This window comes from Kuraishia capsulata, genomic scaffold (assembly GCF_000576695.1).
Source record: "Kuraishia capsulata CBS 1993 genomic scaffold, Kuraishia_capsulata_scaffold_2, whole genome shotgun sequence".
Taxonomy (NCBI): Eukaryota; Fungi; Ascomycota; class Pichiomycetes; order Pichiales; family Pichiaceae; genus Kuraishia; species Kuraishia capsulata.
The window spans coordinates 1,104,661-1,129,908 of record NW_019172951.1 but is presented as its reverse complement, the minus strand read 5'-3'; the positions used below and the strand labels follow the sequence as shown (position 1 = coordinate 1,129,908).

The 25,248-nt window shown below is 45.5% G+C and overlaps 14 protein-coding genes across 14 annotated transcripts; 7 read left to right on the top strand and 7 right to left on the bottom strand.

The window, feature by feature from the left end:
* Positions 1 to 100: 100 nt before the first annotated feature.
* On the top strand, positions 101 to 1,918 carry KUCA_T00001893001 (uncharacterized protein; the record flags this gene model as incomplete). Its single annotated transcript, XM_022604119.1, has 1 exon — positions 101 to 1,918. One exon carries the CDS (start codon positions 101 to 103, stop codon positions 1,916 to 1,918), a length of 1,818 nt encoding a protein of 605 aa, XP_022457932.1.
* Positions 1,919 to 1,939: 21 nt separating this feature from the next.
* On the bottom strand, positions 1,940 to 2,938 carry KUCA_T00001892001 (uncharacterized protein; the record flags this gene model as incomplete). The annotated part of the gene is made up of 1 exon (XM_022604117.1): positions 1,940 to 2,938. The coding sequence occupies one exon, from the start codon at positions 2,936 to 2,938 to the stop codon at positions 1,940 to 1,942; it is 999 nt and encodes a 332-aa protein (XP_022457931.1).
* A 149-nt stretch (positions 2,939 to 3,087) lies between these two features.
* KUCA_T00001891001 (uncharacterized protein) lies at positions 3,088 to 6,937 on the bottom strand (the record flags this gene model as incomplete). Its single annotated transcript, XM_022604116.1, has 3 exons — positions 3,088 to 6,501; positions 6,558 to 6,686; positions 6,740 to 6,937. The coding sequence occupies 3 exons, from the start codon at positions 6,935 to 6,937 to the stop codon at positions 3,088 to 3,090; spliced, it is 3,741 nt and encodes a 1,246-aa protein (XP_022457930.1).
* Positions 6,938 to 7,283: 346 nt separating this feature from the next.
* Positions 7,284 to 9,182, bottom strand: KUCA_T00001890001 (uncharacterized protein; the record flags this gene model as incomplete). The annotated part of the gene is made up of 1 exon (XM_022604115.1): positions 7,284 to 9,182. The coding sequence occupies one exon, from the start codon at positions 9,180 to 9,182 to the stop codon at positions 7,284 to 7,286; it is 1,899 nt and encodes a 632-aa protein (XP_022457929.1).
* A 213-nt stretch (positions 9,183 to 9,395) lies between these two features.
* On the bottom strand, positions 9,396 to 12,467 carry KUCA_T00001889001 (uncharacterized protein; the record flags this gene model as incomplete). Its single annotated transcript, XM_022604114.1, has 1 exon — positions 9,396 to 12,467. One exon carries the CDS (start codon positions 12,465 to 12,467, stop codon positions 9,396 to 9,398), a length of 3,072 nt encoding a protein of 1,023 aa, XP_022457928.1.
* Positions 12,468 to 13,160: 693 nt separating this feature from the next.
* Positions 13,161 to 13,922, top strand: KUCA_T00001888001 (uncharacterized protein; the record flags this gene model as incomplete). Its single annotated transcript, XM_022604113.1, has 1 exon — positions 13,161 to 13,922. The coding sequence occupies one exon, from the start codon at positions 13,161 to 13,163 to the stop codon at positions 13,920 to 13,922; it is 762 nt and encodes a 253-aa protein (XP_022457927.1).
* Positions 13,923 to 14,428: 506 nt separating this feature from the next.
* Positions 14,429 to 16,984, top strand: KUCA_T00001887001 (uncharacterized protein; the record flags this gene model as incomplete). The annotated part of the gene is made up of 1 exon (XM_022604112.1): positions 14,429 to 16,984. One exon carries the CDS (start codon positions 14,429 to 14,431, stop codon positions 16,982 to 16,984), a length of 2,556 nt encoding a protein of 851 aa, XP_022457926.1.
* A 146-nt stretch (positions 16,985 to 17,130) lies between these two features.
* KUCA_T00001886001 (uncharacterized protein) lies at positions 17,131 to 18,171 on the bottom strand (the record flags this gene model as incomplete). Its single annotated transcript, XM_022604111.1, has 1 exon — positions 17,131 to 18,171. One exon carries the CDS (start codon positions 18,169 to 18,171, stop codon positions 17,131 to 17,133), a length of 1,041 nt encoding a protein of 346 aa, XP_022457925.1.
* Positions 18,172 to 18,892: 721 nt separating this feature from the next.
* On the top strand, positions 18,893 to 21,199 carry KUCA_T00001885001 (uncharacterized protein; the record flags this gene model as incomplete). The annotated part of the gene is made up of 1 exon (XM_022604110.1): positions 18,893 to 21,199. One exon carries the CDS (start codon positions 18,893 to 18,895, stop codon positions 21,197 to 21,199), a length of 2,307 nt encoding a protein of 768 aa, XP_022457924.1.
* Positions 21,200 to 21,557: 358 nt separating this feature from the next.
* Positions 21,558 to 21,668, top strand: KUCA_T00001884001 (uncharacterized protein; the record flags this gene model as incomplete). The annotated part of the gene is made up of 1 exon (XM_022604109.1): positions 21,558 to 21,668. The coding sequence occupies one exon, from the start codon at positions 21,558 to 21,560 to the stop codon at positions 21,666 to 21,668; it is 111 nt and encodes a 36-aa protein (XP_022457923.1).
* A 37-nt stretch (positions 21,669 to 21,705) lies between these two features.
* On the top strand, positions 21,706 to 22,281 carry KUCA_T00001883001 (uncharacterized protein; the record flags this gene model as incomplete). Its single annotated transcript, XM_022604108.1, has 1 exon — positions 21,706 to 22,281. The coding sequence occupies one exon, from the start codon at positions 21,706 to 21,708 to the stop codon at positions 22,279 to 22,281; it is 576 nt and encodes a 191-aa protein (XP_022457922.1).
* A 202-nt stretch (positions 22,282 to 22,483) lies between these two features.
* KUCA_T00001882001 (uncharacterized protein) lies at positions 22,484 to 22,876 on the bottom strand (the record flags this gene model as incomplete). Its single annotated transcript, XM_022604106.1, has 2 exons — positions 22,484 to 22,764; positions 22,843 to 22,876. The coding sequence occupies 2 exons, from the start codon at positions 22,874 to 22,876 to the stop codon at positions 22,484 to 22,486; spliced, it is 315 nt and encodes a 104-aa protein (XP_022457921.1).
* Positions 22,877 to 23,149: 273 nt separating this feature from the next.
* KUCA_T00001881001 (uncharacterized protein) lies at positions 23,150 to 24,484 on the top strand (the record flags this gene model as incomplete). The annotated part of the gene is made up of 1 exon (XM_022604105.1): positions 23,150 to 24,484. The coding sequence occupies one exon, from the start codon at positions 23,150 to 23,152 to the stop codon at positions 24,482 to 24,484; it is 1,335 nt and encodes a 444-aa protein (XP_022457920.1).
* Positions 24,485 to 24,583: 99 nt separating this feature from the next.
* On the bottom strand, positions 24,584 to 25,166 carry KUCA_T00001880001 (uncharacterized protein; the record flags this gene model as incomplete). Its single annotated transcript, XM_022604104.1, has 2 exons — positions 24,584 to 25,061; positions 25,117 to 25,166. 2 exons carry the CDS (start codon positions 25,164 to 25,166, stop codon positions 24,584 to 24,586), a joined length of 528 nt encoding a protein of 175 aa, XP_022457919.1.
* Between the last annotated feature and the right edge of the window lie 82 nt (positions 25,167 to 25,248).

Genomic DNA, 25,248 nt, shown 5'->3' with positions numbered 1-25,248 from the left:
CCAGCCATGCTGGCTCAAGCTTCAATGAATCTTGACTATTATTCTTCAAAAAAAGCTTGGCCGAAAACGGAATTCTAATAATGACACGACCAATCCATCGATGGGCTACCACTGTCGAAAATATTTAGTATTGGTGACAAGTAGTATAGTCCCTGTCCTTGTAGACAAGACATCGAAGATGAAGGCTGGACCAGGCAAGCTTATAAAGCACTGCAAATACAGTCGTGGGGTGTCCACTGTTGCGGATGCTAAAATATCGGCGGTTCCTCCGATAATACCGAAGTCCATACAACATGTGCGACAGACGTTTTTTTCAGAAGTGATGAGAGTTCCGGATGCCCATTCACTTGTTTCCAGGCCGTTTGAACTTTCAAAAATCATAAGTCCAGAGACTTTACAGAAGTACAGAACATCCATTACTATTGCTGGAACAGTCAAATGGGACGGAAATTCGCTTAAACAGCGCCTGCGAAAGGGCGAAGTTTCTGAGTGCCTACGCAAGCTCGTTGAAGAACCAGATTTGCTTGCAAACATGATAGAAACCTTCCAAGAAAGGGAGTTTGCATGGTTCATACATGAATGTTGTAAATACTTGAACAGACTGAGCATATTGCAAAGAGGAAGAGAGTTTCTGAATGATGCTGGTGACAGTGCTAGACAGGCGGAAGACATTCTCCATAGCACCAAGCTCGGTGACATGAAACGGTTTAATCTTGTTTTGACTGCCATCAAGGAATCCAAGAGATACGAGCTTCAGGTTTCCGACTACGAACAGATTTTGTGGATGCAGACGTATAGTGGGGAAATGACTGATGCTCTATTCACTTTGAACGAGTTTGAATCCACGGCCCGGAAACTGATCAACAAAGAGAGAACCATTCCTCTTTACTTTACCACACTCATTTGGAACTGCAAATTCCAGATCCTTGCAGATGGTCTTCCTGAGCTGTGGAAAGTTGATGGTAAGAAGATAATGAGGAATAAGGCAAAGGAGTTGCACCCTCATTTTGAGTACTTACACCATGATAGATCTATCCACCTTCTCATCAGGATGTTCCAGAACGAGAGGCTTTCGCCTGATGCTGATACCTTGAGAATCATGTTGCTTTGCCTCGGGAAAAGTGGAAATTTGGAGATTCTGAGATCGTTCATATCTAAGATGTGGGGCATCAACCAGGATGGCTCGGTTTCGAGAAGACATTTGAGAAAACCTGGCTCGCTCTTTCATCCTAACATGCCGCTTTTGAGCGCCATAATATCTGCATTTGCGATCCAGAATGAGTTTCTGGAAGGAATGTCGTATGTGGATTCGTTTGTTTCTACCTATAACATGGACATGTCCAAATCTGAGCAGTTCTGGGCCACCTGTTTCAGGTTCCTTGAACTAGTGGAGAGAGGAAAGCTCAAGTACCACGGATCAGAGCAGAGAAAAGACCTTTCCCTCCTGCCTTTGAAAGAACGAATGGTCTACAAGGCAAAGACATACACGTTTCCAGACTCTTTGTGGAAACTGTCGAACTCACAGTGTGCGCCAACGGCAAGATTGTACACATGGAGGGTTCGTTATCTCTTTCTGACATACCGGATTTCGGAGCTAAGAGGAGTGCTGGTACCTCTTTATGAGATGGCTAAGTCGCACCAGGTTCATAACAGTCGCAAGAAGGTTGCTCATGAGACTTCTGAGCTCTTGTATGTGTGCATAACGGCGAGCATCCGTCTGTTGATCTCGAGAGGATACGAGAACCAAGCAGCCCGCATGGTAGAGGACTTTTCCCTGAATAGAGAGATGAAAGAGAGATTGGACCGCGTCTTCGAGTACAGAAAGGCCAGGCAAGTTGAGCATATGAGACGTTTGAAGTCCAAACAAGCAAAGAGAATGGAAGAAGAAGATGATGATGGACTTTTGTCCTGGCTGTGAAATTCTCATTGTATATAGATCTTAGTTAGACACTAAAACCAACTCGTTGGAGTTCGCATATTTACTACTGAACAACCAGAACCATCTAAACCACACGATCTGGGAATAGTGTCCAAACACCATATCGCCAATCCCCAGGATCATGCTGTTGATATCTGAAAAGATGTTGATGGAGGTCTTTGGTGGGTCCTTAAAAGGTTTTTCAGTCAGAGACCTCAATTGGCCTAGCACCCAATTCACGCTATCAATATCCGCGGCACGAGCATACAAGGATTCAGCTTTCCCACAGTATCTAACCCAGCCAAAATTCAGGTATAATCTCTGAGAAATTTCCAGCATGCTCAAGAGGAAGCCCGAGTACTTCTGGTAGAGCGGCCATGTTCTAAGTGTCCAAACTGACACTTTTTCTTTGGATAATTTGGCAAACTCCAAACAGCCATTGTACATGGAGATATGGTTGGGATGGCCAGAAATCCCGAACTCGTCAAACGTCAAAATCGAGAGAGATTTGCTGTCCATCTGCAGACTGGATACATACCCTGAAATCTCTTGCGCTATTTTCGAAGCATCCCAGATGATGTTCATACCGTCTTGGAAAGCTGGATCGTCTATCACTTTTACCTCCTTAATTCCCAAAATTTGGCCACTGCGTATAACCTCAGCAGTCCTGATGTCTCCTAGACCCTCGGCATTACCAGAAGAGAAGCACAGCATTATGACGGTATTCCCATAGTCTGGCTTCGACAATTCAAGGATTGACGGGGCAAAAAACATCACCTCATCATCAGGGTGTGCTATCACCACCAGAATGTTGGTGTTTGTGAGATTGCTATGAATAACCTGCGGACCATTGAGTGTGTAGAGAGAAGTGTGTTTTGCATAGTAGCTTCCCTGCTGTACGTATGAAAAATCCGTATACTTCACCACCAGCGAAGGCACCACCGTAGAAACCAGCACCCAGAACAAAAATATCTGGAACAACTTCCAAATGAGTTTTCTGATAACTTTTTTGACAATCATTGCCTGATCTACCCCTGACGACTGCGATCGAAGCGTTCACTTGGTGCGGAGAAAGAGGCACGGTGCAGTGTTAGCTGAGGTGCAGATGCGGCGGTACACGCATTATTTGCATATCTTACATAATGCTATTAACGTGAAATATTCCATCTTTACACCGACAAAACCTTGAACCAACGCGGTTGAACCCAATGGGAATCAAAATCCCCCTTCTTGATGGCATTTTTGTCTCTTAGCCAGGTCAGAATATCTTGAACTTCAAGAGGAGCCAGACTGGGCTGGACTCTCTTCAAAATCTCTGTAGACGTCACTCCAGGCCTGAAAAGAACCTGATTCAACACCAAGACAATGCAATTCACCCAAACTTCAGTATTGATATCTCCCTGAAGATCAATCCACAATCTACTGCATGGTCTTCCAGCCGGAACGGGAGCGACCTTGATGGAGATCTCCTCGGACTCTTCCAACTGCACATCGCTCAATATGAAATCAGATTCGAGCTTTTCTCTGACCATCGATCTCGAGGAATAGCCCTGGAACATTTCCGATACCGGATAGTCTATTCTCGTGCACTTAACATGTTGTTCTGCCAGCAGATTAATCAAGGGTGCATAAGTGCTGTTCGGAGAAATTGCCGACAGCAAGAGTCCCTTCCTCGAGCTTGAAGCCGATTCCAGCACTTCACAAAACTCGGATGCAGTTTTCAAGAACTCTGCGTCGATCCGCAACTCGGTGTTACCAAATGCCTTATCTGAAAGTTCGAACTTTATTTGGGAATCTTTGCCCAAAAACACAATTTGTCGTTCCTGCTCAAGTTCTGTGAGAGCAGTACGACAAAGATCCTCACCAAAATCCTCAAAAAGCTTCTTTGCCCTTTTGGCATCAAACTTGGATGCATCTGTTGCAAAAAGAGCCTTCAAAGCAGTTTTGGTGAGTAAGAGCTCGTTAGACTCCTCGGCTTCGTCCTGAAGGGGCTTGTTGGGGAAATCAAACGAGGTATTCTTGTACTGTTCTTCTCTTTCAGCAATGGTAATCGGCTCTCTGTAGAATACGTCCCTTTTGGGAAGTGTTTCGCTCTTGAAATCGTACACTCGTTCATTTTCTTCTCCAGAGACAAATAGTGGGATATCGTCTATCTCGATTGTCTCGAGACCGATATCATCCCACAACTTGATCAGGCTATGGAGGTCACAGTTGGCGATCATTTCATGGGTGATTCTTCCACTATCAATGTTGGCAAAGAGCAGCTTTCTCCAGAGCGAGTGCGTCTTTTGGAGAACGTCAGGACCAAACAAGCGTCTCAAACTTGGCCATTTCTTCCTCAATAGCTCTGGCGTAATACCATCCGCATTGAAAAAGGACGATATCTGTACCCAATCTACTGCCTCTTTGGGTGATAGCGATTGCGATATCACAATTGTCCTCAGGATCATAACTGCATCTGCAAGATCAACATGAAGAGAAGTTCTGGTACGCTTCTTGATTGCTTCAAAAGAGTGATTTGCAGAACTCGAGGGGACAGACTTTTTCCTCTTCCTTTCAGAAGTCACGAAACTGTCATCACCTTCTTCCGTCTTGACGGCCCGCTTTCTTCTTCTCTCTTGGAGTATAGGGCCCACTGGATCGTCCTCGCGAGGCAACGTGCAAGCCCTTTTCTTCTTCGGCTTTTTGACTGGAGTAGTAGCTGGTGTATTCTCTTCCTCTTGCAGAAGACTGTCCTGCAATGCCAATGGTCCTGGAGTACTGTATGACTTTGAGGAACTGCGAGGTGTAGTTGGGAAAGTTGGAAGTGGAGAATAAAGACTCACATCCTTGAGGATGATCTGCTTGAGATCAGGTCTTTTTGCTAAGAGATTTGCATTTTCCAGTTTTTTACTCTCTGTAGGACCCGCTGTGGTCTGCTCGAGAGCTTGAGCTTTCAACCTGTCCAGTTTGCTCTGTGAGGGTGTATTCTGGGTGGATATAACCAGATACCTGGATTTCGAGCCATCTCCAGCCTGCTCAAGACGCACAAGTCCTTTTTCACGCAGCACTTCGAGATCACGATAGAGAGTCTTCTTATCAGTTACCGTGCTGGATCCAAGAACATTATCAAGCTCTATCAACAAGGATTTCCCAGTTATCAATGCACCGTCTTTCTTAACCATCCCAACTATCACGTCCTGCCTCTTTCTGGATTTGAAGGACTCGAATTTCGTCTTCGGGGTTCTGACTTGGGCCAGAGACCCGATAGGACCCAACCTCAAACTAGATATTCGGTAATCTGATCCTCCAACAACCGTGGGTTTCATGAACGATTCTGAAGGCTCTGAACTGGCCTCAGCGACTGAAGAATTGGCTACGGTTGATCCAACTTCCGCAGCAACTGAAATCGCAGCAGGGCTTGGTGAAGGTCTCCCTTCCTTTCTGGGTTTCAGGGTAGGTTTCATTCTCCCGTTCTTCATCTTCACTGAAGACTCATCCGGAAGCTTGAATGATACCACTTGTGGCTTTTGGCAAACATTCTGAGTGGAAGCAAAACGGGCAAGTCTGGTTCCTTGATACTGGGACCAATAAGGCCACCAAGACCCGTCCGGAAGCAATACCGTATCCACCGTAGGGGTCAGTGAATCGAAAGAAGAAGCACTGAGCTCAACCAACGAGCGTTTTGGCTCCGGGACAACGCCAAACGTGAGATCTGCGGGCTCGTTTATGGTCTTCTGTTGACGGCTCAGAAAGTTTGTCTGAGTAAGATAGCGGTAAAACTTGACCTTTCCTGCAAAGTCGTACCCTCTGATAATAACATAGTCGTTCGGAACCTTGGAAGCCTTCTCAGTAGAGGTGAACAGCAGATATCTACTGAGATAGCGCGATCCATTCTTTCCAATTAGCAAGGATGCCAGCTTCATCGCAGGAAGACCCCTCTCACCACCGCTTCTCACGAGCTCAAGAATCTGATCCTGAATAGGGAAAAAGGTATTTAGATAATGTGACTTTGTGAATCGAGTCTTTTCGAAAAGAGAGTCGAGAACATCTTCGTCAATCTCTTCCTCTTCTTCTTCGGGCTCGGCTGATAAGAGATCAGACGCTTCGTCTGTATCGTCGCTCAAATCTCTGTGGTACTGGAGCGCGAGGAAGTTTTTACCACCTTCCTCAAGTGAGATAAACAGCTTCTCTAAGCAATTTTTGGAGATCAGGAAGTTTACCAATTTGGTGAACCTCCGCTTATCACCCTTTTCCTTCATCTTCAACTGATCCCTCAAATCCGTGTACACCCTCACACCATTTTTGGCTGTCTTCAGTTCCTGCAAGATTGACTTGCAAATTCCCATTCCAGAGTTCATCATGATTAACTCGGTGTTCGCCGATTTATATTGTTGCCAGAACTTCTCATGAACCAGCACGTAAGACTTTTGCGGTTTCGTTATGGGCACTCTCATTATAAAAGCGTTCGACTCCAAATTGTTGAGTCTTCCTGTCAAACTCCTTGGGTCCTGACCCGTGACCTCTGCTAGTTTCATGGAGGTTATTCCTTGATCTCGCGATTTTGCAATAGCCCTAAGCAGATCAAATGCCAATCCTGCAATCTATTGGAAGTTAGTAACAGCCCAACTACCCTGGGATATACTGACAAAGTACATACAGCTGTGTTTTTGCGAGACGTTCCATTGGTCAGGAAGTTCCATTGCCATTCTTCGCTGGCTGCCACTTTGAGGTCTTCCCCATATTCCTCTTGCAGGCTAGCCACATCCAAGATATTTGTTGTGATCAGCTAGAGATGTTAGCATTCAAAATTTAACTGGTTCATTCACAAAAGATACATACATCTTTGCCACCGTAGACTAAGAGTCTGGAATCCCGAGTCAGCCACCTCCATATCAGTTTCTTGTAGAACTCGTCTAGGGCTGGATGGATTGTCTTGACCAGGTTCCAAAGCCCATCAATGGTTAATCCCTGCGGCCCTTCATAGGCAAGATCCTCAATTATAAGCTCCACTATTTCATTGGGAGATCTCAAAGGCATCGCTGAGATCCCTTTGATTGTCTGTGTGTTATTTGACTACAACACTAAAAAAAGTGTTTACAAAAGATAACCCATGATGTGGTGGTTGCGAGCACTGGCAAAAGATAGAGATTAGGCCTTGCCATATCAAAAAAAAAGCCCAAGAAACATGAAAAATCAACCAGAACCGGGACATTTGATTGATTTTACACCGAAATAACTTAATTCAAGCCGTGAAGAAAGTAAAAGTCTAATTGGCCATTTGGAAAATCTCCGAAATTCCAAAAGTCAGCGAACAGATCATTCTCAACACCTTCTCTGCCTTATGTCTTCAATTGTCATGTAAATACAAGAATACTATACACAGCTAAAATTCACTGCCTGACTTCTTCAGCCAAAACTCGCGTTTGCTCTGTTTGTTGATGTTCTTCAAGCTTGAGTCCACGGAATCAACTGTCGTATTCGAAGCGTCAAGCTTGGGTGAATAGGAGTCCTCCTCTTCGTCATTGGCCAACCCCATCAATTCCTCCGCAGCCGGACGTTTTTTCTGAGTGAAATTGTTCTTGCTTATTATTGTCTCAATCTCAGCCTCTTCTAAACCGCTGTCCTCACTTGAAGTCATATCGGAGTAGTATATCGGTGGAGACGGAGCCGGAACCTGTGCGGCCTTTGCTCTTCTGACTTCGGATGGAAGAGGAGGCAGCGAAACTGTCCGCGTAAGTTCAGCACCACTTGCCACAGCAAAGGCTTCATTGACAACCTGACCACGAGCATCTTCGAAGTCTCTTTCCTTTCCTTTGTAACGTATAATCCCACCCAAAATGGACTCGCCCAGTCTTTCCTTATATGAGGCCTGTGCCGTCACGTAACACTTGTTTGCCAGTAGCTCGAACGCTCCTCCGAAAGCCCTCTTTATGTTTCGTATATTGAATGTTCCTCTGCTCACGTTATTGTCCGGATCGTTGGGATCCTGGACCGCAAGCATGAACGGGTTTCTATTCTGGAAGCAATCGTTGCTGCTTTTCGTGATATAGCACGGACCATAGTCGTTGAATCCAATAACCACCGAATCGTAGCCAAAGTTGTACCCATATAGCTCGAAGAACTCTATCAGCAACACGCCCAGGTTTTCCGTGGGGTCTATGCTCTTCGTAGCAACTCTTGGGTGCAACTTCAGGAAACTGTACACCAGGCAGATCGTAGAAAATCCACCTAATCCTCCACCATGCACAACGTTCAGTTTCCTCACAGAAAGAAACTGCTTCACCACCAGAACCAGTTCCCGTAGTCCGGGTGTATCCTTCAGCCATTCAATAATGGTTTCGGCAGCCTTGATTCCGTTGACTCTCTCGAAGGATATGTCAATGTGAATTTTCGTAAGTGGATCCACAAACTTGATAATAGGAACCTTTGCTCCTGTAATTGTCTCAACGTTGATTGCCATCTTTTTATTGCGAAGGAGAGCTGACAACTGGTAGATGTACGATTTCTTTTCATATCTCTGAGTTGGTGATACAACCACCATATCGATATCAGAACTTGGAAGATATAAGTCTGTCGCCGAGGATCCAAAAACGTGAACTTCAGAGTCTGGCCATAGTTGCGTGATCTCTTCTCTGAGTCGCTGCACAGTGTAGTTTCTAGCTTCAATCTCCTCAACCGAAGGAGATATGTAATGGATGAAATCCTTGATTTCCTGAGTCAGCCAATCAGCAACCTCCACCTCCTTGGAATGGTCATTGTTTTTAATCCAAGGGAACAAGCTATGCGTGTCGCCTTCCCTGTAGTCTGTTGATTTGGTGTGGTAGAATGTCTCATCGTTGCTCAAATACTCGTTTTCACTTGCGTTTCCTTCTTCTTCTTCGTCCTCATTTCCGTCTTCATTTGCCTCGTCCGATGAAAATCCAAACGCTATGAAATCGTCATTTCCAGCCAATGAGTTTTCTGTGACTTCCTTGTTCTTTGGAGTAGTCTCTTCAGATTCGGAGTCCACATCTGCCAGTATTATGTCTTGACCGCTGGATGATCCCTTGCGCGAAGACTCACTTTCATCCGAGGAATTATCACTAACCAGAGGTATTATATCATCAATTTCCTGTAATACCTGGAAGTTGTTGTTCACATTCCTTGTTATCGTGCTCTCTTTGGCTTTACTCTTCTTGTTCTTCTTCTTTAGACCTTTGGTGATCTTCTTGATCTTACTTGTTGCAGCACCTATTATACCCGATTTCGTTTTCGGGGGTACCGAGCCTTTTTTGCTTTTCATTTCTCAATAGTCCCGCACTGAGCGTAGAGTTAACAACGTTACAAGGCCTCTCTCAAAGTGTCTACTAACGTTCCAAATTTTTGCCTATCGAGCTGGTATATTGGTTTTTACACTACTCGTTTGTTATCTAAGCGAGATCATTCTGCCGACTACCCCTTGGAATATACCAAGAAAAAGTACAATATCCATTAATAATTAGTATACAAAGTTAGCTCATCTGTTGGCTGGCTTCAAAACTTGGCCTCTACCAAATTGTGCGCTGGGGGCCAAAACTTTGGTCGTTTGGTCGTTTTCCTTTTCGTCTGCCACTCTCCTCTTCTTCATTGAGTGCTCATGAAGTCCTTCTCCGGCATGCTTTGATGGGATATCCAAACTGATATTGTACTCGGGAATTGAAGGGATCTTCTGATCGTCTTTTTTGATGCAAGTCTTGGAAATCGCCATGTTCATTCCAGCCTTTGCTTTCTGTGATCCAGCTATCAGTCTGTGGACTGTAGCAGTCGATTCCTGTTCATTGAACGAAGACGCTTCTTGAACAAGATTCTGTAGAGACTCCGTGAAATGCGTTTGGTGAGTGTCACAAACCTTCACAAGTTTTTCGTTGTGCTGAGAGACATTGGCAAGAACGTCTGTTGCTGACCTGTGCATCTTTTGAACATCAGATAGTATGTCATTGGCAGATTTCACCACCCTTTGCCCCACATCACTCACTATGGCACGAATGGATTCTTTAGAAGTATCAACATTTCCCAGACCATCATTCACTGTTTTCGAAAACTGCTCGGCCGATTTTGCTGCAACCTCACTCATGGAATGGACCTTATCATGTATGCGCGACCGTTCACCCTTAACACTAGCAGAGAACTGAGAGGTACTTTCTTTCAGACCATCTAATGTCCCGTGATGCTGGTCCATTTCGGTACCATGCATGGCCACCAAAGAATCAACCAGTGCCGAGCATTCATTAGCCTTAATTTGTTCTCTAGAGTCTCTTCTGGAATCGTGCTCTTGGAAAAGATCGTGAATCTGCGACTTTAGATCAAGCAGTGCTCTTTTCTCGTCATCATTAGCCTCCTTTTGAAGACTCAGAATCTCATTCTTGTACTTCTCGAGCTCTCTCTCATGCTGTTGCTTATGCAACAGCAACGCTTTTTGAAAAAGAGACACCGCGTGTACTTGCTCGCCCATCTGCTCCTCTACCACAGTCAGCAGAGAATTGAACAATTTATCAAAGCTTGAAAACCAAGAGGCGTGATTGGTAGAAAGCTTAGCGAGTTCGGTTTGGAACTTGCGTTTTGTTTCGTGAATCTCTGTGCTAAGGGTAGACAGCGCATCTGAAGCTGACTTCTCATATTCCTCGCCATACTTGACTAGTGCTGAAGCAGAGCTAGACGCAGTTTTCTCAGCCTCGCGAAGTGCCTCATGAATTCTAGAGGCATCATCTTTCATTAGCGAGTCTTGGATCATTCTTCTTAGATCAGCAAGAGCAAGAGAAATAGAGCTGGTCTGATTATTGACACTTTTCCCGATAAAAGCTGAGGTTTTGGATGAAAAATCATCCAATTCTGACTGTATCTGACTGCATATTTTCTCGCATGAGTGGTCAAGTTGAGCAGAAAGGTTCTTTTTTGTCGCTGCGATCATGTCCAAGTTTCCTTGCTCGAGCAGAAACTTCTTTGAGATCACTGATGACAACGCTTGAATCATCTCAACAGACTCTCCCAGTCCTGATGCGTACACTTGACATTTTCCTTGGAGCTCCCTCTCAGTCTTCTGTAACATTTCAAACGCAAGATCTTTCTTTTCGAGCCTCATTTGGAGATCTGATATTGTCACCTGGTTTGACTGTAGATCATTGGAAATCTGAGACAGTTCCATTTCTTTCTCTCGCAAAGTCATCTCGCTCTTCTTCGTCGACTCTAGTAACTCGTCGTTCTTCAGCTTCAAATTCTTGACCCTTTCGTCAAGCATCATAGTCTTTCCTTCCAGGTCTCTAGCCAAAATTCTTCGGCTTTCGCTTTGATCAAGCAGTAGTTTGTGATCTTCATCGGTAAGATATACCCCATTCTTCATGCGGGTAGCATTCAGATCTCTGCGCAACCGCTCAATCTCTTCGATATACTCCCCTATTAGTAGGGACTTGTTCATGCTCTGATTCACCTGAGGCTTGTTTTTGATGCTTTTTGCTCGATATGCGTACTCGAGCGTACTCAGCGTTTCGTCCAGCGAGACTTTTGCAGGAGATATTGTAGCTATAATGCAAGTCTTTGTTTGGCCACCAAGAGAATCTTGGAGTAACCTCGTCAGTTTGGACTCACGGTAAGGAATGTGAGGCGAATTCTCCACTAGAGCATTGATCACTCTTCCGAGAGTAAGTAATGACTGGTTTATCATTCCCGCTTCCCTTGCCCGTTTATTCTCTGCACCTGAGCGACTGATATTCTCAGAGCCGGCTAGATCCACCAGGTTCAGTTTCCCCACCTTCATGAAAGCCTCACCACTTAGGACATCAGGAAGCTTCATGTGTACTGTTATGGAAAACACCGTGTGGGATCTCGAAGAGAGATCGTTACATTTGGTGCTGGCAACTTGCCTTTTTATTGAACCATCTCTCAGCAGTTTCAAGCCCTCCTCAGGGGATTTGATGAATATTTCCTCCATCCCTTGAACCTTGATGGACTTTTTCGTAGACCCATCAAATATTTTGACTTTTCTCTCCTCGTCATCGTACGTAGGAGAAAGAAGGTCTCGGAGCTCCTCATTGTATAGCTCAATGAATGATATCCTCACAGAGTATTCTGCAACACTCTGAAGGTTTTTGAACAAGTCGATCAAGGTTCTCGGAATGATACCAGCATTATCTCCAAGGGATCCGCTGTTGGTATCTATGTCTCCGGACATGGTATATGTCTTTCCCGTTCCAGTCTGACCATACGCAAAAACAGTGCAATTGTAACCACGTAGCACCTCGTCAAGAACACCAGCAGCAATTCCTTCGTAAACTGTTTCCTGGTCACTTTCAGCCCCGAAAACACGGTCAAACGTGTATGTCTTGTTGATGTTGTTCATCGGACCAGTTTGAAGAATGACCTCTTTCCCGCGGTTTCCTGTAGTTGAAACCACAACACCACTGTTCTCCTTAATTTCCCGATCATTTCGTGTACGGCATCTCACGTAAACGCTTATATTCGTCTCCTCAACTTGCTTCGGCTGAACTCTCTTGTTCAGATTAGGTGGTTGTCTGCTGGGAACACTGACCGATCTCTGAGCCAATCTTTTTTCCATGTGAATTTGATCTTGCCGCCTATAATGAGAGGACCCAGGCCTGGACCTGTCTCCGTTATCTCTGGGAAGCATTGGATATGGAGTTGAAGTCTGGTAATGTAAGGGCATGTAAGCATTGTTTACGTTTTTCGCATGGCCTCTAAAGGGGTCGTGTATAAACTGATAAGTATTACAAGGCAGTGCAGATGTTTGATTATCTAATCAGATTAGAGAGCTCAGATCGGACCGTGTGGAAAATACTCAAAAGATTATAGAGATAGAGCAGTTTGCGAGTATTTACGAAATGAGATTTGTATTTGTATGGCTGGCAGATTTTAGCAGCCTCAGATAGCCTGGTCAAGGAAGTGAAAGGCTGGAAATCTTGCGGCTCGCCTGCTTTTAAGCCTATCTACATAGAGACTACATAGAACGCTAAGTGGCTGCCCATGCTCAATCATCTTCAATATTTTCCCTCAATATGAATCTAGACCGTATCCGACTGCAAATCTTCAAATCGCTATCAATTACTTCCCCGTTTCTGCGATCTTCCGATAACGCGCTTACTTCGCTATCGGCCTTGGGAAAGGGCTCCGCACGTGACATGAGACAATTCCAACTTTCCACCAGATCGCACTGGATTTCCAGAACATCCCTTTTCTTCCAATCTTTGGTACCAATTCTCAGTTTAAATCTCCCAATCTTCCCCAATTGATTATGATTTCCAAACAAATTCTTAGCTGTTCGAGCTTCGCCTCCCGTCGGTGCATTGTGAAAGCTCCATTGACCCAAGTTGGTGTCAGATTCAGGACTTTCAATGCTGCCGAGCAACCAAGAATCAGAATCAACTCGATTGTTCCAAACTTCAAGGCCCCTACTACTCTGGGAGACATCGACTTTCACGAGTTTATCTCTGGTTCTTGGACCGTCTTGTTCTCGCACCCAGCCGATTTCACTCCCGTGTGCACCACTGAGTTGGGTGCCTTTGCTGCCTTGAAGCCAGAGTTCGATGCCAGAAACGTTAAGTTGATTGGTTTGTCTGCCGAGGGTGTCGAGAAGCACAAGGCCTGGGTCAAGGACATTGAGGATGTTTCTCTCGAAGGCAAAGAATTCTCATACCCTATCATCGGTGATGAGTCCAGAGAGGTCGCTTTCCTGTTCGACATGGTTGACGAAGAAGGTTTCAACAACATCAACGGAGGACTCGTCCAGACAATCAGATCCGTGTTCATAATTGACCCAAGCAAGAAGGTCAGACTTATCATGACCTACCCTGCGTCCACTGGAAGAAACTCGGCTGAGGTCTTGAGAGTCATCGACGCTCTTCAATTGACCGACTCCAAGGGAGTTGTTACCCCAATTGACTGGACTTCTGGAAAGGATGTCATTATTCCTCCTACCGTTTCTGATGAGGATGCGAAGGCTAAGTTTGGCGAGTTCAGAAAGATCAAGCCATACTTGCGTTTCACCAAGGTTTAATGCATAGGTCTGACTGCTTGTCAATCTAAGACACTTTTTACCTCACCTGTGTAACAAACTCAAAGAAAAAAAGCAATCTTGATATTGTTACCAATTAAAAAAAAATTATCTCATATCAATATGTACCTCAAATTAAATAACTCTTCATTTAGCCGAGGGAATTATTTCCGGGTCGTGCGCCCGAGCAAAGTTCTGCGCAAAACGCAACTCGAACCCCAAACTCGGATTAAATTGTTTGATACGAGATAACCTTGTTACGCCGTGATATAACCGTTTTGAGAGTTTTGAAAAGTGAAAGAGCTGAAATAGCTTGGTCTTAACAGAAAGAGAAAGATACTGGATTGTTCTCTTTTTACTACATTCAAGAGAAGACCTCAGATGCAATACTGAATCCTCCGCGAGGATACAACAACCCACCAGCTGAAATACCGTCAAACCTACAAACGTACGCTGTTGCGCTCTTTGGACCGATAGTTGTGCCCGAAATTGTATGGAGTGTATAACTCATGAATATGACACCAGCATTATCGCAACCGTCCCAAAACGGGAAGAACGGCTATACCGCTTCGACCTTCGTGAAAATTGAAGAAGCACCCGAGTCGTTACCGAAACCAGCCGAAGAGCATTGGAATCCCGAAACACACGCTCTCAAGAGAAAGCCCTCCGTTTTGGAGCAGAAACCGAAGAAACGAAACTCCAGTGCCAGTCTTGCCGGTTCCAAGGAGGACCCCCACTCTTTGGGCCATAGAACCGTCACTTCTTGCACGCATTGCAGACAGCACAAGATCAAGTGTAATGCATCCGAAAAGTACCCAGATCCTTGCTCCCGGTGTGAACGGATGGAGCTGGGTTGCGAGATTGATCCTCTATTCAGGCCCAAGAAGGGCTCCCAGATCCAGTCGCTAAAGAACGATGTTGACGAACTGCGATCCAAGATTGAGTTTTTGACCCGCAACGAAAGTCTCATTTCTCAGGCGTTGGCCGTAACTTCTCCCTCCGGTGAAAAATCTGTTACCAACACTTCGGGTGTGGATGATAAGCCCAAGGTGGCTACTACGGCCTTGCATAGAGACCCTCCATTGCTGAACACTGTCCCCGATGTAACTATCGATGAGTTCATACTCGGCGACGTCAGACTGCCATATGAAAAGGCTGCGGAGCTCCACCAGCGATTCATGACAAATTACCTACCTTACTTGCCGATACTCTCCTCTGAAAACTGCACTGAATTGTACCAGCAATCGCAGTTTCTGTTCTGGACTGTTATGCTGACCGCATGTCTTTCAGATCCCGAACCGTCTTTGTACACTTCGTTGGCCTCATTGATCAAGCAACTGGCCATTGAGACATGTTGGATTCGGACCCCAAGATCCACACACATCGTTCAGGCGTTGTTGATCTTAGGTACCTGGCCCTTGCCTAACCAAAAAGTCCTGGATGATTGCTCCTATAGATTCGTCGGTCTGGCCAAGAACTTGTCCCTTCAACTCGGATTGCATCGAGGAAAGTTCATTGGTGAGTTCTCCAGAACCCAGGTGGCACTCCCCAATGCTGAACTATGGAGAACCAGAGCATGGCTTGCTGTGTTTTTCAGCGAACAGTTTTGGTCTTCCAACCTCGGACTCCCTCCCTCTTTGCAGACAGACTTCTTGCTGGAAAGTGCGCGTATTGATTACAGTCTGCCCAAGAATTTCAGGTGTCTGATCAGTTTGGCAATTTTCCAGTCCAAGCTCGTGAGTGTGATGGGTTTGAGTGTAACCAGTCCCGATGGTCTAATGGAACCCAAGAATAGAGCAGGTGCATTGGCGATCCTGGAAAGAGAACTCGAAAGACTGGCTTTCAAACTACAGATTGATGAGCCTTCGGTCGAAATATACTACCTCTATGTCCAACTGATGGTGTGCTGCTTTTCGTTTCTTCCACAAACACCCAGCGAAGACCAAACCAAGTATGTCACGCAGGCGTATTTGGCCGCAACCAGGATTGTGACTATCATTTCCAAATTACTGGAAAAAAGGCAATTGAGTGAGTATCCTATGTATGTCCGCCAATCTGCTTCTTTTGCTGCTCTGGTTCTATTCAGACTCCACTTAACTCCATTCCTATTACCAAGATACATTGATTCTGCTAGACAGAGTATTGTTACGGTGCACCGTCTCTACAGAAATATGCTTGGCGCCTGGAAAGACGTTGAAAATGACATATCGAGAACAGCAACCGTCTTGGAGAAGCTGAACTTTGTTATCCTTACCCATCCTGAGCTTTTCACCAAGACCGATGGTATAATCATGAGAATGAGGTCCCATCTCACTGGCTCATTGTTCTATGACTTGGTGTGGTGTATCCACGAGGCAAGAAGAAGAGAACTGGCTAACGAAAAAAGCGATGTCAAGTCCGATAAGAACTCACCAAAGCCTTTACCTCTCCCATTCTACAACCAAATTACGAAAGATGATTTTAAGACGATTACGACTACGACCCCCAATGGTACGACAATCACTACGCTGGTGCCTACTGACCAGGCTCTGAATAATGCCACTGCCTCTGCTACCGCCGCTGGACTGTCCAAACCAACAGAGATCAATGGTATCCCGCTGGCCATGCTCGAGGCAACAGGCAGCCTGCTTTCTGGAACTAGCAGGCAGCAAGGATCTGCAGGTTGGCAGCCAAATTCCAACGTCAAGTCAGAGTCCAAGAAGTTAAAGCCCAAGTCAGCACCAAGAGCCCTTGCGAGCGCAGCGTCTTCTACTCCGAATGCTAGCAAAAAAAAGATGAGAAAGAGTGTCGACGAAGTGGATCAAAGTGTTCCAACCACTGTTCCAACAACCTCTCTCTTCGCCTCTGCTGCCACCATGAACAATCCGACCTCGCTCTCGCCTTCTACTGTTGGAACCAATGATATGAGCCAAAGTGATGGCACTCCGCAGTCCGAGATTCTGATTGATTCTGCCAACGACCAAGTATTTATTGACAGCATATTCCAGCAGCAGAACGCAAATTGGTCGGAGACAGGCGATGACTTCCTGGGCTGGTTTGACACCAACATGGCACCTGAGTTTTGATTTTATCCGATGTATTTTACGTGAAACTCCTTTTCAGTTTTTGTATACTTTTCTTGTAGCGTCAAGAATGACCTTTCATGCAGGCTAGAGAAAAAGATTAAAGAAACAGTAAGCGAGGTATCTTGAAAAAAAGGAGCGTTGGCAGCTTACTCGTCATCCTTTGGATCACCCAGACCATCCTCATAGATTGCGAACACACATTCGCTCTCGGGCAAGCATGGAGAATCGTAGATTTTGCATATTCTCTGTTCGCCCTTGCCCTTCTTGAAACTTAGTCTGGTTGTAGAGGAGTGGGCAATAATGTTACCGCCAATTGGCTTCTTGGGGTCGGGATTGAAGATGGCACCGGCATCAACTTGTGCCACAACTTGGTTCGTTATGAGAACAGCAATTCCAAACTCATCTGCCAGACGTTGCAGGGTTCTCATGAACTTCGCAACGTGCATCTGTCTGGCTGAAAGTTCACCTCTTCCACTGAAATCTGTTCTGTAGAGTGCCATTATGGAGTCCACAATCAACAGACTGAATCGTGATTCCGCCATCATGGAGGCAGCTTGGTTCAGAAGCTGCAACTGGTGGTCTGCGTTGTAGGCTCTGGCATAGGCCACGTTATCGAGGGTATCTCTTTCGTCGAGACCGTACCTTTTGGCTACAGATATCAATCTGGTAGGTCTGAAAGTACCCTCTGTATCGATGTAAAGACACTTACCTTCTCCTCCACCCATATCGATGGGCAACTGGCAAGTGACTGCCAGAGTGTGGCACAGCTGAGACTTTCCGGTTCTGAACTCTCCAAAAACCTCCGTAATTGACCCAGTCTCAATACCTCCACCCAAAAGCGTGTCCAATTGCTTAGAACCAGTAGTGAGACAAATCAGCTCGCTTCTTCTATGGTGGAACTCAGACGCAGTGGTGAAGCCCATTGGAACAAACTTGGTGGCTTCCAACAGAAGCTTGTCAGCTTTCGCCTCTGATATTCCCTTGATTGTTAGAAGAGCTCTCTTTGGTGTATACGCAATTGCCTCAACAGTATTGAGTCCAAACTCCATCAGCTTCTTGATATCTCCACCCGTGATACCATTGCCCTCCAGCTTAGCAACAGGCATAGGCCCATACATGCCTTCTTCGTCTTCTTCATCGACCACTGGTCTAATTGCTTCTGTAGGCTCAACCATTGGTTGTGTCATTTGATTCAAAATTCTTCTTCAGATTGGGGTATAAACAAAGAGTCTTAACAAGAAACAAAAGGAGAAGAAATCGCCACTATACAAGAGCTGGGCTTTACGCATGCAAAGAGTAAACAAATCGACGCGTCGTGTGCGGGCGGAAAAATAAATAAATCTGCCGTGCTTACGTGATTGGAAATTGAGAGACTCCAATGATCGATACTGGTAACGTGTAATTTATGCGCTCTTCGGTCGGTCAAATTCGAAGAAATTCAGGCCGTTGGAGGAAGAAGCGGTCGAACTACAGTAAACAAAAAAAAACAAAAAAAATGACAACCCTGATAGCTCCTCTAAAGCCAATCATCCCCTGACGCGCACCTCGAGGCCCATGTTGGACGCGTTCGTAGAGACCAACTGACCGTAAAGTTCACGGAAAATACTCATTTAGATACAAAAAAAATTGCAATCCCGTTAACCGCGTTCTCTGACTAACCCCGAAGCCGTCTCCATAGCTTCGGATCACCATCCCGATATAAGCTTTTAAAAGGGACTTACCAATTAGTCCCAATCAGGAAGGTGCCAATGGGGCATCTCACGCGTGGTGAAATTTCGGGCTTGGAGCTCAAATGTGTACCTGATGGCCTGCCTCCCCCCTTCTTCTCCTAGACGTTAACGAATACGCCGTCATCTGCACAAGGGATTAATTTTTGTCGTTTTTTTAGTTTAATTCCAATTGAGCAGAATGGCACAGGTTTTGCTACGTGAAGAGGTGTCTTCTCTGGCTTCATCAATCTCTGGCCAGATGTCACCCATGGGTGATGTGTCTAGTGAATCAACCACACAAGGAACGGAGGTGAGTTTTTCCACTGGAAAAGATGATCGTCCACATACTCCAAAGCTCAACTCTGTTCCCGAACCTCCGTCACCCTCAGACTCGCTAGATGTTACGAGTTACTCCCCTCTACTGCAGTTGCTTCGTTCTGATGAGATCAATGGACAGCATGTGTCTAAGGAGCATCTGAGGTATCTTAGGGACGTCTCTTTCAAGCTTTTCATGAGGGAATTTTCAAATGTGAATCGGAAGAACTATTTGACTTATTTGGGTGGAGGTTCCGTTGGTGGTTCTTCCGGAGACGATCCAATGGATATCGCTTTCATCAGATGCTTCTATATGTCTTTCTTCAAGTGGGATGCCAATTTATTGCGGTCTTTGAGGCTTTTGTGTGAAAATCTTTACTTCAAGGGTGAGTCCCAGTATATTGATAAGATTCTTGACTCTTTTGCAACTAGTTGGTACTACACCCATGGCGACTCTGCAGAATCGAAGATTGACTTCGGCAGTAGCTCCGGGGTGTATTTGGTGGCATATTCTCTCATTCTACTGAACACAGATTTGCACAATAGTGACATTGACAAGAGGGCTCGGATCAGTAAAAGCAGCTTCATCAAGAACACATTCGAGGCACTGAAGCAAAACGACGTTAGTCTCCAGAACCGAGCAGAGGTTGAAGTTGAGCTCAAAACTTTCTACGAAGATCTGCTATCAGAAGAGCTTAAGTTGACAGGTACAAACGGCACCAAACAGAGATCCAAACAGTATGCAGATATGGCAGACAAGGCCGCTAACAAAAGGGCCTCTGTGTCGTCGTTCAATAGCTTCATGCCTGCCGGCTCCACACCAACCTACTCCAATAGAACCAATTTGAACTACGAAAGAAGCTATGGTCACAACGCTGCTCAGCCAGTGGGTTTTGCTAGTGCCTTGCAAGCTGAAAGAACGGTTCGCAGGATGTCCTCGCATGATAGCATTGGCAATATCTCTCGCAGTTCCTCCATCGGCACGCTGTCTACGGTACTGCAGAAGATTGACTCCAACGATACGGCAATGAGCATTCAAGACGAAACCTTTGTCATAGAGGAAGAAGGTGACCTTGAGCTGGAACTTGAAGGACCACCATGGGCAAAGGAAGGGTTGGTCTTTCTGGCAAAGAGTAACGATCCGGTTCAGCAGCCTGCTCCGTATGAGAATCGTGGAGCGTTTTCTGGATGGCTTTCTCGGTCAAAAACTTCCCAAAGCAAAAGCAGATTATGGCCTAATCTTTTCGTGGTTGCCTCCAAAGGTGAACTCAAGCTGTTCTCGTTTGAGGTCAACCAAGGTGGTTTGAAGGGAAAGAAGTCGGTCAGCGATATACGCAGAAGTTGCAATAGAGACCAGCAATCCCAGACCATTGGAGATGGAAACTGGCTGTCTTCTGCTAATTGTGTCGGCTCGTATAGTCTTTGCTCCACTCTGGCCCGTGTCATTGATGCAAAGTCGTCATCCTATAAGCTGCTTTGTGGTGAGTACAGAAACAATGTTCCTCACAAAAGGATCGGAGATTCCACTTTCTGGGCTCTGACACTTCCCCTGGCAGATGACCAGAAGATGTCAAATCAGGAGACACTAATCTTTTGTGCTGGTACACAAGAGATTGCGAAAGAGTTCGTCGACACCTGCAACTTCTGGTCAGCGAGATCCTCTTCAATTCCACCCGAAGATGCAATTTCCTCGATCGACTACGGATTTTCGCCAAAACTGGCTCAAATGGACAAAGCTTCTGTTGTGAAGTATCTGAATTCGACGACAATTATCAAATGGACTCCTTTCATATACGGGCTCATTCCCACAACGTTTCCCATGCTGGAACAGCTGACGAAGTTGAAGACATATCACACGGAGCTGGTCAATAAGGTCAATCAGCACAAGACCTGGATCACTGTAGTTTCCCGCATTGAAAAACACGCTCAGGACCTGGTCGCGCCTTCAAGTGCGGGTTTTTTGCGCAGAAGCCGAAAGACTTCAGATGCTTCTGCAAGTGCAGTCAAGAACCTGCGGATGATCAAGCTGAATTACCAGAACAAGCTGACGTATCTTGAAAACGAACTGGCGAGATTTAAGGCCTACGTTCGGATATTGCAGAAGTCACTTGAGTCACGGCAAAAGAAGTTGCAGGAGTCTGCGGAAGAGGAAGATGACTTCTTTGATACGTCTGAGTACACAGTTACTTGAGCGTAGACGGAATAGAGACACTCACACTTACTCTTGGACATTTACGAAACCGGCTGGAATAATGAACAAAATCCCGTTTTGTTACTCGCCATAATCAGGAATTATATTTTCCCCCGTTTTTACAATATTTCATACCATACGAGTAACGCTAAAACGTCTGGAAAGTTTATCCCAAATGCACGATGCAAAGTAAGGTAGTGTATCCATACCAGAAGTTTGCGGGTGTCGCCTCCCAAGACAATTAACACCAAATCGTTAAACTACAAGTGTATTCATCTCCAGCACTCCATTGGATTTCAAATTGATTAGAGTTGGAATTCACTGGTTATAACTCATAAACACCGATTATCACAACAAGATGTCTGATCCTAGTTCAATCAACGGTATGTATTGGGGAGATGTTGCCACTGGGGACGGTCAAAGACAGATTGCCTTTGAACAAGCCAGTCGGCTCGATTTCACGCAGTAACTAACGATATGGGGTTTTAGGTGGTTCAGCTGTGGCTATGGTCGGCAAGGACTGTGTGGCAATTGCATCAGATCTGAGACTGGGTAGTCAATCCCTAGGTGTATCCAACAACTTCGAGAAGGTGTTCAACTTTGGCCATGTGTTCTTGGGACTTACTGGTCTGGCCTCGGATGTCACAACGTTGTCCGAAACATTCAGGTTCAAGACGAACATGTACAAGATGAGAGAAGACAGGCTGATAGAACCGGAGACTTTTGCTAACCTGGTGTCGTCCACCCTTTACGAGAAGAGATTCGGCCCTTACTTTGTGGGTCCAATTGTGGCTGGTATAAACTCAAAAACAGAAAAGCCTTTTATCTGTGGGTTTGACCTGATTGGATGTATAGATTTTGCAAAGGACTTTATCGTGGCTGGTACTGCATCTGATCAGCTCTACGGTATGTGCGAGTCCGTGTACGAACCCAATCTCGAACCTGAAGATCTCTTCGAGACGATATCCCAGGCCCTGTTGAACGCGGCTGATAGAGATGCGTTGTCTGGTTGGGGTGCTGTGGTGTATGTGATCACGAAGGACAAGATTGTGAAGAGGTACTTGAAGTCTCGCCAGGATTAGACATGAAAAGATGTTTGTGATCTACAGAATTAAAAAATCTTCGAGTTTGCTGGTTTTGTAGCGTAAATTCCTTCGATAATACTGTCGCTATTTTCGTTTTCAGTTTTTGCACCTATCTTCTGACTTCACCTATATTTGCTATGTACAGGCCGGAACACAGATCGGAAATCCAAAATGTTTCCCCTTTTTCTTATATATTTCCCTATTGCTTTCCCTGGGCTGCCAGACGCTCCAGTTCCTTCTCGACCACTTTTTTCAGTTTCATATCCTTGCCCCATTCTTCCTCCTTAATCTTTTTCATCTTCTCTTCAAACTTCTTGTTCTTCTCCCTCCTCACCAGGATCTTCTCACGGTCTGCTGCCAGACGGGTCTCGTGTAGACAGTTTGAAAGTTGTGACTTTTGTATGTTGCAAGCACCAAAGGCTTTTTTCATGAAGTTTAGTCTGTGGCATTCCTCGAGAGCTTCAATGAGGTCCTCGCAGGCTGTGAGGGTTAGTAACAAAAATACTTAGTGGCCAAATCATATGGCTGAACCATATGGCTCTTGTGGTGTGTACTTACCCATAAACCTATCTTTATCCAACACAGGATGCATTTTGGTATGTATAATATATATTAGAGCTAAAGAGCCAAGTCAAATCACTTGCCAAATCTCTTTGTCCTGATATCTTGTCCCTCTTTTAGCGAGGTAGTGCACAGCCTAACAACCCCCCATTCGCTGCCACTGGGAGGTTGGTCTTAAGACGAAGGGATACTTTGTGAGAACGAGCTGAATCTGTCCAAGCTCAAAAGCTGTGAAGTATTTCCGTGAGACTGAAGTTGCCAGATATTGAAATCACCTGATCCACAAGAGCCAGCATTCTTCATCATGAGCTCGTCAAACAAACCCTCAGAGGCAGACGATGTCTTGGAGTTCCTCAACTCGCTGCCAGACTCAGACAAGGCCAAAGATGGCAAGACCGCTGCTAAGAAACAAGACGGTAAATCTGATGAGGACATTTTTGAGTTTCTGGACGAATTGGCTGCTGAGGACAAGAAGGAGAAGTCATCACCTACTCCGGAGCCAGTTATCGCGCCTTCAGTTTCTAAAGATGAAACAAGCGAGGATGTATCTTCTACTCAAACCACGCCAGAGAAGACCGCAACGGTGCCAGCTGGTGATGTCAGCGATCCAATTTCATCGCTTACAAGTTGGTGGTCTACAAGCGGATCTACCAGGGTTGGTTCTCAGGTATCATCACTATGGGGCACGGCTCAGAGTCTAAAGCAGAGTGCACAGGAGAAGGCTGAAGAAGCAATCAGATTGGCCAAAGAGAAAGGTCTGGAAGAAAACGTGAGAAAGGCTTTCCAGGAAGTTGGAATCACTGGAGTTCGCGAAGATGGTAAGCCAATGACAGAAGAGGAGCTGTTGAAATTGCCTGATGCCCACCAGGCTCTTCAGTCATTGAACAAGGGCTTTGGTTTCTTCCAAAACAAGCTGTCTGGAGTCATTGACAAGATCCAGACGGATTTCGAGAATGCCATTGGACCTCACGATGAAGTCTTAGATGTGAAACTGGTGCACGATCTCAGGAACTACGGAATGCTGAACAAGTATGTGACTCACAACTTCGAATCTGTGATGAGTGCGCAAGTAGACGGTGATATCCAGGTGAAGGTGGCAGAATCTCAGACCGTATCGGTGAAGGAGGAAGAATCTGATTCCAGATCCCTAAGTCTTTTCCAGGGAAAGATCTCGGACGCTGAGAAACTGGTGTTTGCCAACATCGAGAGTGTCATCAAGAATTCTGAAGAGACCAAGGAAAACGCATCTGAGACGGCTCCGAAGAAGGAGTCCCGACCCATACGAAAGTCAAACCTCTTCATTGGTCTGCAGGCTGTTGCAGTTCAGCCAACAACATCGTCCCCTTCGGCCTCGGATCTGATCACCATCGATGCATACTCGGCAGGCTCGTTTTCCTTCACCACTGTCTTGAAAGATACCACCCATAACATTACGATTGTCAATAGGTCGCAGCCCTTTCCTTTGAAATGGGCCAAATGGCTGGACGACTCGGAAGACAAGAAGGAGGACCAGGACTCTGCTGTTGACTCCACCGACGTGGATCCAAGCGATTGGGTCATTGACTGGGTCAATAGAGGCCTGGACATGACGTTTGGGGTGTTGGCCCAGAGCTACATCATCAGAAGAATGGGGTACTAGAATTGAATTTGTTGCTAGTGCAGCGCTTGTTTTTGATATTTGGGACTAATTTCTTGTTGTTTTTGGTTTTTGGTTTTCGTAGAGTGCTTGGAAACTTCTTCAGATATCCTCGCTCTTTTTGTAGTGTTCCAGGACTTTTGTCAATCCTTCAACATCGCTCGCAATCAATTGGTTATCCCAGTCCACGACCAGAGGTGGATTGAACAACTTCAAAGCCACCAATTCATCCAGAGTCTTGCCGGCTGTTTGCTTCTCAACGGCACTCTGAGTGGGGAGGTTCTCTACATCCCTTGCTCTCTCTAGCGTTTCACCCCACTTCGGAAATGCTGACTTGAAGGCAGCCTTGCAGTCTGGATGAGTAGAGATTGTTCCCTTTATAAAAAGGAATTGATCTGGAGTGGGGAATGTAGATGCCACATCAAGCTGATATCTGGAGGCAGGCTTCACCCCTTTCGACGAATTTCCTCCAAAAATCTTTGAAAGGAATCCCTGAGACTTAGGCGATGATTCTAATGATGTGGTGGCCTTTTGTAGAACTTTAAGAACATCTGAGGACGCTTTCACGTTGGGTGAGTGACTATAACTTATTAGATATCTGACCAGTTGATAAACCCTCCAAACATTTCACTTACAACAACGTTATCACTCCCGGCATGCTCTGTAGGCTCTTAAACATCGACATCGTTCCGATTGACTGTATTTCTAATCAGGGAACTGTAAAGAAAGGGAAGAAGATAAGTGTAAGAGAAGGAGGCGAAAACGGG